Source organism: Mauremys reevesii, linkage group 23 (genome assembly GCF_016161935.1).
Source record: "Mauremys reevesii isolate NIE-2019 linkage group 23, ASM1616193v1, whole genome shotgun sequence".
Taxonomy (NCBI): domain Eukaryota; kingdom Metazoa; phylum Chordata; order Testudines; family Geoemydidae; genus Mauremys; species Mauremys reevesii.
The window spans coordinates 18,252,972-18,265,684 of NC_052645.1; the positions used below are offsets into that span (position 1 = coordinate 18,252,972).

Here is a 12,713-nt window from a genome sequence, read left to right on the forward strand (position 1 = left end):
TTAGTGCCTGGCAGTTTCATAACCATTAATATAAGCTAGTAGGAACCCGGTTCTTTCAGAGCAGCAATATGGAAAGTGACTAGTCAACTGCAAAAGGGGATCTGAGGTGTGTGTGTGTGTGTGTGTGTCGGGGTGGAGGCTGCTACCTGCAACTTATCCAAACTACTGGAGTTTGCAAAACGCAGGACTGGAAAGCTTGCGGGAAAACAGAAGCATCACCAGCTCCCTGCCTTCGGCTGCTCATGGCCAGGCAGTTGCAGGTAATTTTGCCATTTCTGGCCCAGGAAGCGCAGTGGCAGCTGCTGCTGAGAGATGTTGTGGGAACAGAAAAGTTACAGGCGGTTTTTCCCCACCCCCAAAATACGTTTGGAGTCCGGTTCTTATTTCTATTATGGTAGCAACTAAGGGCTGCAATGGAGCGTTCAGATAGTAAGCTCTCTGGGGCTCTTTTTGTTCTGTGGTTGTACAGCGCCGAGCACGGTGGGGCCCTAGTCGACACTGGGGCTCTTAGGTGCGACCTCAGTACATATAAACAGCCTCAACAAAGACTGGGGCCCCACGGTGTTAGGTGCTGTACATACATCTAACAAGACACAGTTCTTGCTCCAGAGGGACTCTGACCTAAGAGGGCAAGAGAAGGAATTTCGTCCCAATTTACAGAGACTACAGCTCAGATCCTCATGGAGAGAGACTCATATCTGAGACCTGGATTTGGGATCTTAACCCGGTTTTAACAGAGGGGAGCATTTCATTCCACAGTGCATAGTTCCATTTAATACTCAATTTCCACAGTCCTCCACCATGACAGCGCCTGGGGTTATGTCACAAGCCGAGCGTCTGTCCTCAGCTCTCCCACTGGAGAGTAACTTCCTGGAGATTTGATAGGGTCACTACCATGGTAGACAGAGCTTAAATTGATCGCACCCTTTAAGTTACCGGCTTCAATGTCCTGAACACACAAACCACGTCCAAATCCACCCACCAATGAAGGCTCTGATGCTTAAGATCCCAGCCTATCAGCAAACCCAATCAAGCTGTTGGGATCTTAGATACAGCTGTGCACCGTGTCCCAGTGCTGGGGCAGATGGGGAGAGCAATCAGACCACCCAGCACCTCTGCACCTGTCCAGTGCACCTCCAGACCCCTGTGCACAATCTGAACATTGCCCCTAAGCAGAGGGTGGAGATCCGATTTAGCCCACTGCTCTCAGCCTGCAGGATTTTAAATAGCTGGGGGACACAGAACAACTTTTAGGGTTTCTCTAAGTTCCATGATAAGGTTTCCCCTTTGAGGGCCACGTAGATTAGGCAGGTCTGCGAGAGCGCTCAGAGACACAGTCCCAAGAGAGCTCTCCGAAGTGTGGAGAGCTGCAGCATTGGGGTGAAGCTGTGTCAACTTCCTGTATCGATCGCCAAGCAGCGACGGTATTTATAGAAAGAAGTCCACCAAAGTAGAGACCGGAGTTTATGTTGGGGGGTGAAGAAAGGGGCAGAAAGAGACACACTGAGCTCCCCCGACCCTGCCCACAGCTTTCTGGCCAGCTCTAACAATGTCTGAAGAGGGATGGGATTGTCCAGATTCAGACTGCAAGCTCTTCAGGGCAGGGACTGCCTACTGCGCTGTGCTCGTGCAGCCCCTAGCACAGGGGGGCCCCACTCCTGGCTGGCCCAGAGGCACTACCTTAATCAACAGGATTCATCATAACTCAGGGCTTTGGAGACATGATCTGCCCCATGCTACAAGAGCATCCCCTGCCTTCGACATCAGCCCCACTTCCTCCCCAACCCCCTTTGAGAAGAAAAGTGGTATCTTGCCAGGTTTGCTAGTTATTAGTTCTTTGTACTCTGGTAGCGCCCTACGGTTGCAGTCAGGGTTGGGGCTAGGAGCTGTACGCTCCTAGGGTAGTCGGTCCCTGCCCCGAAGAACTTGCAATCTAGAAGACAAGACGGCCAACAAGAAAAAAAACCCGGTAGCAGCACAAAACTGGTTTCTGAGGCAGGGCATGTAATCCTTTCCCTGAATCCACACCACGGTCTCGATGCCAAGTTTGTGACGCAATAACACATCTCATGGTAAAGGTCACAGCCCCGGGTCCTTGCTGCAACTGACACAGCCACAGACCATTAGCCGTCGCTGGGGCAGGTGCGGTGGGAACCTTGCTGCATGTGCACAGGTCCAGGTGTCCCGGAGAGTGTCATTGTGGATCACTACACTCTGCTCCCACCCGCCCCTTGCGAGCTCATTCGGCAGGAGTCCCCTGGCACTAATCCTTCCCAGCAAGGCCTGGCGGGGAAACAGAAGCTATTGCACAGGCATGGAAGTGGCGCAGATGAGCAAAGACAGAGAGAGAACGCAGTCCCTCTTCCAGCAGATCAGAGTCTCGTTTGAAGGCTTCCAGACCCCGACGTGGGATGTGGCAGGAGGAGGATCCAGCTAGCGGGGAGCTCGTTCTCCAGCTTCCATACGAGGAAGGGCATGTTTAGACTTCAAGGACTAAAGGGAATCGGGACGGGCAGGTGGGTAGCGCCCCGAGTACAGGACCTTGCTTGGCAGCGCTGTACTAGGGGCGCTAGTGGATAGTCTTGTTCCACTGGAGTTATTTTTGTGGGGAGGGCGGGGGGAGGAGGAGGGCCTGGATGGCTTGTGTGTGTGTGTGTGTGTGTGTGCATGTGAGCGTTTGTGTGCGCATCACTCTCATTACTCTCTGAAAGCAAGATTCTCCTTCCCTTTCTTCTTTCAGAGCACAGCAAAACCTGTGTAATACACAACTACCAACCCTTCAGCACCAGCTGCCACCATTAATTCCTCTGTTTCTAGCCCAACATTTGCACACACACAAAAACCCCAACAACAACAAACAAAGAAAAAAGCCACCCCAGCGAACGACTTTGAGGGTCCCGAGAAGCGTTACAGATGGCAGACCGGCTCCTCTCCGATCTCCCCCGGGAATGCAGAGGCCCCGTTATCAAGTGACAAATCCATCCTGCCATCTCACCAGGCTAGCTTAAATCAGACCCACTTTCTTCCCCTCTTAACAGACTCTGACTCGTACGTTCTGTTCCCAGTTCCTACGTTCTGTTCCCACTGCATTACAGCTCCCCAGAACCAGGATGGGGCAGCACGGTAGTGACATCCTGGCACTAAACCGGCGTGGCTCAGGCTCTGGCAGCAAGAGCTAAACACAACCACACGCCAAAAGGCACGGGATGCACGCACAGCACGGACATGCTTAGCACATACCTGTGCATAGGCAGGAGCCTGCACACTCAGCCTTACCTTTTCTGGTTGGTGCTGATCTTAGCTATATTTAATGGGGGGGGGGGTGTCTCCCACTCTCGGATGCCAAACACCTCCTGTCCTCTCCCAACCATGCGGCTCCAACCGCTCACCCCCTCCACTCCACTCTTCCATTCCCCACACCCAGCCCCACTACTCTGGCCCGCACAGCGGTACCTGCCAGCTGTGACTGATACAGGCTGCAATACGCCTCATGCCTGGATAACGCTGTCTTGTGAAACGGGCCGGAGCAGGGAGAGCACAGATGCACCGGTGGCTGCCTGCTGGGCTCCCTCCTGTGCCCACAGGAATCGAGCGCATGGTACAGATTGAAGAACATGCGCTGGGCCTGCAGATAGAGCAGACAACTGCATGGTGCAGCGGGACCTGTGGTACGTAACACTCAGCACTTCCACAGGGCTCTTCCAGCCGGAGAGCTCCATGCGCTTTAAAGAAAAAGCATAGGGAAATGCCATGCTTTCAACCTGTAAGATGGGGAAACTGAGGCCAGAGGAGGTGGGAGGGAACTGACTTTGCCCAAGGTCATGGGTAGAGCCAGGATCAGAAGGCAGGTGTCCCAATTCCCAACCTGATGTAGTTCCTAGTTCCTGGACATATTCTGACAGCAGCAAGCAACTTCCTTTCCCTCTTCTCAGATTCAAATCCAGGGGCGCTTTCTCCCATCACGTTCAATCACGACGGGTCTCCCCGGGAGATGACAGGCACTTTGGGACCAGAGTCCAATTGCTACCCACACGCCAATTTAGCAAAAGCTTCCCCAGGGGTGTTCAAATCGCTGCCCTGTCTAGAAACATTCCTGCTTCTGAAGATCCAGCGGATGCGTCGGGTCAAACCCCTGGTTGGTCTGGGAGAAGCTTCCTGCAGCTTCAACTCTCCTCCTTGATTAGGCCCTGGCTGGGTCTCATGAGACACTGAGCTGCGGGTTAATGGCACTGCAGGCCAAACTACGGGTCCCCCCCACCTAAAATTAGCCAGGCACAGAATAAAGAGCCTCTCTGGGAGCTTCCCCTCCACTCTCCCTATTCCACCTCCATAAAACAAAGCCAACCGCAGCTCGAGATGTTGGCACTGTTCTGGGAGCAGAGCAATCTCCCCTGAGTCCGCTCAGCAGGGTTTTCCCACCGGGCCTCAGTAGGCCTTGAACAGCGACTAGGGGAGACAATCCCAGCGCTTCCGCTGGCCCCACCTGTGGCTGAACCCGGCGATAGATCTGGACTCAGCCCCAAGGGCATCCGGCAGGGGAACGAGCAGTGTCGCTGCATTGGGCCCCGCTGCTGTCGGGGGAGGCCAGAGGAGCAGGCCGGCCTCTCCCCATTCAAATCTCCCCTAAGGGCAGAGAAATGCCGCAACACCCCCCGGTAAGAGCAGATCTAGGTAGTCATAATCCCCCTCCCTTCCCCCGCTTGCACACACAGCACGAGAGACAGTCCCTGCCCCCAAGTGCTCACAATCTAAATAGACCAGACAAAGGGGGGAAGGGAGAGAGAGGGGCACAGGTTCACCCTAGGTCAGCCTTAGACCTGGGACTAGAATCCTGGTCTCCCCAGCCCCACTGCACTACCCACTAGCCCACGCTGCCTCAGCAAACCTTCGGGTGCTTTGGAAGCTCATTTGTGCTGCAGCAGAGACTCTACGGCTCCTCCTAAGGCATTCAGACTCTGTGAGCTTTAAATCAGAATATGGCAGGGGGGGGCGGGGGGAGAAATCCACATAGGCCTTGCATCGCGAAAAACGAAACAGAAAGGGACCTGCCGTCAGAAAGGCTCTAAATAGACATTTATTTACATGTGCAAACCTGCGGCTCTGAATCTTCTGTCTGAGGCACTCTGCACTTCGCACACACGCGTGCCGTTCACCCAGAGTTCCAGGGTGTGTAAGAATAGGCCCCCGTAGCGCCCCATTCAGCCGAAGAGTTCAGCACCCTACAGGGATGCATGAGGCAGGCTGCTGCCCTTTCTTCCAGGCCCGGGTTGTGCTTCTGGGGAAAAGAGTGGCACAGAGATGCAGCTCCCCTGCAAGTTGCACAAAGCCAAACAGTGGTAGAACCTAGAAGAGGATCTAGCCGTGCTTCCGCCCACTCATGGGCTCTCACCGCTTAACCACACTTCCCCTTCTGCACACACATTCATCTCTCCGCGGCGTTTTTCAGCTCTCTTGCTTTGCACATCAAGGGCTTGATCCACAAAGGGAATTAGGAACCTAAATGCCTCTTCAGGCACCTAAGCCCAAAATGTGGAGCCTCAAAGCCTCCACCAGTTGCTGCCTAACCCCAGGGGCACCTACACCCCTTAGACATCGAACTCGCAAAGTCCCCGGGGTGACAACATTTCTGCCGCTAGGCATGTGGATGCCACATCAATCCTGACACCCGGCTCACTCTGAGTCCTCCCACTCGGCATTGCCCTACATATTTCACCTGTGGGGCCTGACCCCGGAGGCGTTTTCAGTGGCCACCCAGCAGATCGGACCTTGCACAGAGCAAGGAGGAGGAGGTGCAAGCTGCTGGAGGAGGAGGTGTGGAGCATCCAGTCACCAGGATATACAGTAGATCTCTCGATCTCTCTGGCCCAAGGAATATAGACTATTTATGCCGCGTGGCACAGCTTCAAGGAGAGATGGAGAGAGCCCTGCCCCAGAGCTCCTTACACCCAGTGGCTGGGGCGCTCACTGGGAAGGTGGGATAGCCAAGTTCCTGCTCTACACAAGGCTGGGGGTGGGGTGGATTTGATTCTGGGTCTCTCCACCTCCTGGGCGAGTGTTGAACCGCTGAGCTAAATGTGGCAGGGGGGACTCCTCCTTCTGTACACCCCTGCAGAGAAAGGGTGCAGGTGCCCAGCACAGCTGCAAATCCCAAGCAGATGGAGGCATCCTCCCTCCAGCCCAGACTTAGATGCCTAACTCCCTTTGGCTTCTGCTCTAACCCTCTCCTTGGCGTTTCCTCTTGGCTAGCTTAGGCAGGTCCTCACTTGCCACTGACTTTTGTGGGTCCTTTTTTAGGCACTTAACATTCCCCTGGCATGGAACAGGGAGACTGGGCGACTCCCACCAGGCAGCAAGGCACATAGAGTGGGCGTTGCAATGGCTAGTGTTTGAGTCACCCTTGCAGATCTAGCCCCGGACTCTGAGCTGCGTAATTCCAATGGCGTCCCACCCAGGGAGAGGATGGAAAGGCCCTTTCATGGGACAGGCGTTGGTTCCAAATTCATTCTACCTACGCAAAGAGGTTCCTAACGCTTCTGCCAAGGGGGGTAGCACCCTGGGATCAGGGCAGGGAGTTTGCCTACTGCCTTTTCTTCCTTTGCCTTTGTACAACTAAAGAGAAATACAGTAAGAGCGCGCTGGCTGAAATAACCCACTTAAAAGAGGAAAAAATGTGCCTCTGGGACACAGAACACCTGCTCCTTGATTTATGGACCTCCTATTTACCCAGAGCACCATTGCAACTGTTTTAAGCCCAAAGAAATCACAAGCTATCTAATTAGGCAGAAAGACAACTCGCTAATTTTCTGTGGCCAAGCCCCATTCCCCCCAAATTAACACCACCTGACGCTGGAGCGACGCAGGGTTCGGAGGCCCCCTGGTCCCCCTTTCGTTCTGCAATAATTACCCTTTCTGCTGAACCCAAGAAATGCCTGCACAGCACTGGTACGCACTGATCGTTAATGCCCTGCATTCTATACAAAACCAATTATGTCACAGCCGGTGCTGAGCTGGTGTCCTCTAACGCAATCACTCTTCATTCCGTGTCTCCCCAGCGCACGCACACACAAGTCCGTTCCCTTCTAAGTCACCGTTTGATAAATGACGCTGTCTCCCCTTTGCCATCCCTGAGACTGGGAGTTTGTTAATGAAATTAACAGACTCATGTACATACTAGGTAGCTCACCCACCAGAGATCTGTTACGTGATTATTATGTTTTTCTAGCGCCCATCCCTGTAGACCCAAGGCATCACTGCTCCTGCCTTTCTGAAAGTAAGATTTCTTTCCAGGACAGAACCTTGGTTTGAATGTTAAGAAAAATAAACAGAAATAGTCAGACAAATGAAGGTATTTCTTGTTTTCTCTCCAAGTGACAATGGAGGGCAACTCATCCCATTTCTAGGTCTTTATTATTAATTATATTATTAATTATTATTATTATGTTTAAGCTGCTTTGGTTTTTAAATTTTAAAATTCTAAACAGTCCAATGAAAACTTTAGAGACAAAGTCCGAAGGGGGATTAACACAAATCTTTTGTTTCTTCAGAAACAAGCTAAACTAAGCAACCAATATCCCTTTGGCCACAATACATACATCATTTCCCATACTGGGAAAGGGTTGGTTTTTTTCCCAGGGGTTCCATTTGTTTTCCTGGATTATCACAGCTACGTTATAGTTCATGACAGCAACAGAACCTCTGGCCCAGTTGATATCTAGGGAAGGCAGACCCAGAAAGCGAGCTGGGTTTATGTTCCGGGTCCATTCCAGGGCTTGGAGCTGATAAACTCTCAACATTGTTGTTTAACACTAAAAAACCCACCTTTTTAATTTGAAGTCATGCAAAGCAGAAGATACCATCTCAAACTTGAAACAGAAACAAACTGAGAGGAAGTGATCTGGGAGGTATTCTCACCTTATCTGAGACTTGACACAAACAGTGGAGCCCCCCCCTTTTTTTTAAGCCACAAACATTGTTTGTAACCCAACCCCCCTCCTCTCAAAATAAGATGTTAGTAGAAAACGCAACACACTAATCAATGGAGCGGAACATAACCTAGGCTGTTAACAATATGTACCCGGATTTGAAAGGTGTGAACTGAATTCATAGGAAACTAGTACAAACTTTGGAAGAGTTTTGAAGCTGTATGCAAGCAGGTGTGGATTCTTTACATTCACATGGGGACAAGACAGAGGAACGTGGACCCCTGGGGACTCCCCCGGGGGGTTCTGCTGGAAGTTCAGAACTCTTTAGAGGGGGTTGGGATTAAGGTGGAAGGGGGATTGACAAGATAGCTGGCCATCTGGGAGGAAGAGCCTGATTGTGAAAGGTGGGCTGAAATGGTGAAAGGGGATCAGGACTAGAAGCTAGTGGATATTGGCTTAAGAAAGGACTTCAGGGTTAGGATGGCATTGGTGGAAGAGGGGTGGAGCAGAGGAAGGACTGGAAAGAGGCTGGGGTAGGAATTAGCCCTGAGAGAAAGGGAGTGGGCAAGGAGAACAGGGGGCTGGTGGAAAGGAGTGGAGATGAAACCTGGGACTAGGGACTAGAAGGATCCCCATGGGGACCGGCATTGGGAGACAGGTACTGTCTATGGAGACTGGAGTGGCACAGTGAGGACTGGGATGGGGACCGGGGATGCTCCCCTATCCAGAACTCAGACAAGAGCCTGGTAGTTGTGGGGTGTGGACCACGGGGTTATGCAGGAGCCACACAAATGCATGACCCCTGGGGAAGGAGGATGAGGGACCTCTTGGGGGTTAGATTGGTGGGCTGGTCCTTGGGGGATTAGGGGTCAGGATGGAGATGGGGGGGCTAGTTGATGGGACCCCTATAGATGAGCCAGCCAGGCCCAGTACTGGGATGAACATGTGTAGATGGGGGCAGGGCTGGGCGGCTCTGAGGTTGGGGTTCTCCTGAAGGGTCAGGCTGGGACCCCACTCACAGGCTGGGCCCTGTCACCCCAGGGATGTGGTGCAGTTGGGGACCTAGGGGTCAGACAGGGCCACATGAAGGTGGGTGGATGGGTGTCAGGCTGGGGGCACTCCAAGGAATGGCAACCAGGAGACACCCAGGGACCAGGGGGCAAGGACAGGTTGGGGGGCCCACAGATGGGAACCCATCCCAGGCAGGTAGCTGAATGCAGTTAGCTGAGTGTCAGGCTGGGGGGGACGGGGATGGGTGCCCCCGGGACTCACATGAAGGCGGGTAGCCGGGTGCCAGGCTGGAGGGGACGGGGATGGGGATGGGCGCACTCACATGAAGGCGGGTGCCAGGCTGGAGGGGACGGGGATGGGCGGACTCACATGAAGGCGGGTGCCAGGCTGGAGGGGACGGGGATGGGCGGACTCACATGAAGGCGTGGTAGATGAACGCCCAGCCGCGGGGTCTCTCCAGCACGTTGTACAGACAGTTCTGCAGGCGCCGGTAACGCTTGTGCGCGGCGGAGCGGGCGGCTGCCCCGCCGGGCGGCGCTGGCAGCGGGGTCCCCAGCAGCCCCAGGCGCCGGGGGCTGCCCGCGGGCGGCTCGTTCTTCTCTGTCTGCACCTCGGTCAGGGCGACGAACTCCACCCGCCGGGGGTCGCCGGGGATCGGGGGCGGCGAGAGCATGGAGAGGTCCCCGTCGCCGGGCGGCTGCAGCCCGGCCATGGCGCGCTCACGGCGCGGAGGGCCCCGGGCCGGGCCGGCCCCGCATGGCCCGAGCTGCAGGCGAGTCCGGGCCCCGGGCTGGGAGCGCTCTGCGCCCCCTGGCTCCCCAAAGGGGCCCTTCGCTGGCGCCCTCCGCTGCGCTCCTGCCCCGGGCGGCGAGGGGACCGCGCGCCCCTGCAAGTTGGCCCGGCTCCGAGCCCGGCTGCGGCCGGTGCGCTCCCCGCGGGAGGCCGGGAAAGGAGCCCGGGGCGCCCCGCAGCCTCAGCCCATTCGATGCCGTTGGAGGGGGACACGCAGTTTCCCCCCCTCCCCCAGCTCCCCGGCTCGGCGGCGGACGCGTCCCGGGGCTCCTGCGCCGAAGCCTGGAGAGCGGCCGAAGTTTCCAGGAGTTGCTGTTTCCAGGGCGCTCCGGGGGGCTGGTTAGTGTCAAAGCGCCGCGAATCGCGCAGGACTCGGAGCCGCCGCCGCCGCCCTGCCAGCCCCGAGCGCTGCCCGGCCCCGCTCCATGCCGCTGGCTTGTCCACCTGCCTTTTGCTCACACGCGCCTGTCACCTCGCCTCCTCCCCCGGCCCCTCCCTGCCGCGGCCCAGCCCCTTCCCAGCCACCTACTGGGCCGGAGCGGGTGGGGACTCCGCCTGCCGGCTCCCCCCACCTGCCTGGGGCTTGTCCGCTCAGGGCCCAGCTCCATCACCGGCTCCCGGCGGCGTCTGCAGCCCAGGCTGTGTTCCCCTCCCCCCAAATCCTACAGCCAAACCGCTGGCCAGCAATGCCCCTCCATGTACATTGGCCCAACCGGACAGGCGACACCTGGACACAAATCAGACATCAGGAATTGTAACATTCAAAAACCAGCCAGAGACACGTCAACCTCCCTGGTCACTCGATTACAGCCCTAAAAGTCACAATATTACAACAAAATAAACTTCAGAAACATACCCCAGCGAGCACGGTCGCCCAGAGGATTCAGGGGGCCCGGGGCAAAGCAATTTCGGGGGTGGGGGCTTCCATAAAAAAAGTTACAATACTATAGAATACTATATTCTCAGGGGGGAGGGCCTGCAGGGCCCGGGGCCTGGGGCAAATTGCCCCATTTCCCCCGCCCCCATCTGGGCAGCCCTACCAACGAGAGACTGCTAAATTGGAATTAATTTGCAAAAGGGACACCCTTAAATTAGGCTTGAATAAAGCCTGGGAGTGGATGGGTCGTTACACAAAGTAAAACTATTTCCCCGCCACACACACACACACACACTGTTCCTCACCACTTCTTGTCAACTGCTGGAAACGGGCCATTTTCATTACCACTACAAAACATTTTTTTCTCTCCTGCTGGTAATAGCTCACCTTAACTGATCACTCTCCTTCGAGTGGGTACAATAACACCCATTATTTCATGGTCTCTCTGTGTATATATGTCACGGAGTGTGGGGGAGTCCGGCCCTGCACCCCTCTTCCTGCGACTCACAGTGACTCTCAGCCAGCCAGTAAACAGAAGGTTTAATGGACAACAGGAACACAGGCTACCGCAGAGCTTGGAGGCACAGCCAGGACCCCTCAATCGAGTCCTTCTGGGGTTCAGGAAGCTTAGTCCCCTGAATTCCAACCACCCAGCCCAAAACCAAAACTGCACTCACTCACTCCCGCCGGCCTCTTCCTTTGTCCAGCTTCCCGGGCAAAGGTGCTGACACACCTCCCCCCTCCCTGGCTCAGGTCCTGGCCATCACCTAAAGTCCTCCCCCGTTCTTCCATCCCCCACACAGACAGTCTCTACTCCATCACAATATATATATACCTTCCTACTGTATTTTCCACTGCATGCATCCGATGAAGTGGGTTGTAGCCCACAGAAGCTTATGCTCAAATACAGTTGTTAGTCTCTAAGGTGCCACAGGGACTCCTGTTCTTTTTGTGGATACAGACTAACACGGCTGCTACTCTGAAACCAGTAAAGGGTCAGGCATTTCTGGGGCTGATCGGCCTCCAGCCAGATCCCGGAGGGGAGGTAAAGAATGAACAGGGTTAGAAAACCTCATGCTTCAGGGCGCAAAGCAAACCCCATGCGGTCAGGAAGGAACCTCCCCCTGGAGAGTTTGGTCTATAATCCAGTGTTTTAAGGTCTTGAGCATCTTCCTCAGAAGTGCTGGCCACTGTTAGAAAAGGGGCTGGATGCTCTGATCTGGCCATTACGATGGATTCTTTTTTATATTTTTATGCCCAAATACATGTGTTAGTCTCTAAAGGTGCCACAGGACACTTCGTTGTTTTTGCGGATACAGACTAACACGGCCACCCCTCTGAAACCTGTTTTTTTAAATCTGTGGCACTGGTTTTCTCTAATGCCAGCAGGCAGCCCTCACCAGGTGTGGATCAAAATCTGTTTCCAAATAGGGGAGGGCCTGACTGGCAACGCTTGTTAAAAACCCGACCAATTGAAGGTCCCAGCAGTAGGGAAGAGGCTGCAGGCTGCTTGCAGCTTTGTTGCTTTAAGTTGTCACCTTCCCACCGGGACCTGTCAAGCAGAGCTCTGGGGAGCTCCTGGGTTCCGTTTCTTTGGCTCCTGGCTGCAGGGGCTTTGTGGCCGTTCAGCTTTGGCCACAATCTTGAGCTTCTCTTTGAGGTTCAACAAACTCCCTCAAAAAAAAAAATGTGAAATTTAGTCAAAACCCACTAAATTCCACCACCTTGCCCCGAAACCCAAACGCCGTCCTATCCCGGCAGCTCCCTCCCAGCAAGACCGAGGCTGGCTGGAAAGGGTTGGGATAGTGCAGATCTGGGCTCAACTTGCACTGAGTCCTGAAACCAGCTGAGCACCCATGTCAGAGCCATACCAGGCTTAGAAACACACACAAACACGGCCCATCCTGGCCGACACTGGGGACCTCCGGACCTAAAAGCATCAGCTTCTCCACTAGAGCTAAAGGATCATGTCCTATGGCCAGGAGCTGGAACAGACTCCATCCTCTGCATGAGGCGCAGCGGAGGAGATACGCGCACTGGACTATGGGGTAACTTACATATAACTTGGTGCTTTCGACCAAGTTTCACTTTGCCTTTCAGGCAGCCTGTTC

General features: G+C 54.7%; 1 protein-coding gene across 4 annotated transcripts in view; it reads right to left on the bottom strand.

Annotated features, from left to right (window-relative positions):
- Positions 1-12,713, bottom strand: part of KCNQ4 (potassium voltage-gated channel subfamily Q member 4) — an 83,766-nt gene that overhangs the window by 66,552 nt on the left and 4,501 nt on the right. For 3 of the 4 annotated variants that reach the window (XM_039511371.1, XM_039511370.1, XM_039511369.1), the window contains exon 1: positions 9,350-9,672. The exons of the other annotated variant lie outside the window; for it this stretch is intronic. In XM_039511371.1, coding sequence (XP_039367305.1) covers positions 9,350-9,645 — 296 coding nt within the window. In that variant the 5' untranslated portion in view covers positions 9,646-9,672. Of the gene's footprint in view, positions 1-9,349; positions 9,673-12,713 lie in introns of those variants that run through there. 4 annotated transcript variants of the gene reach the window in all.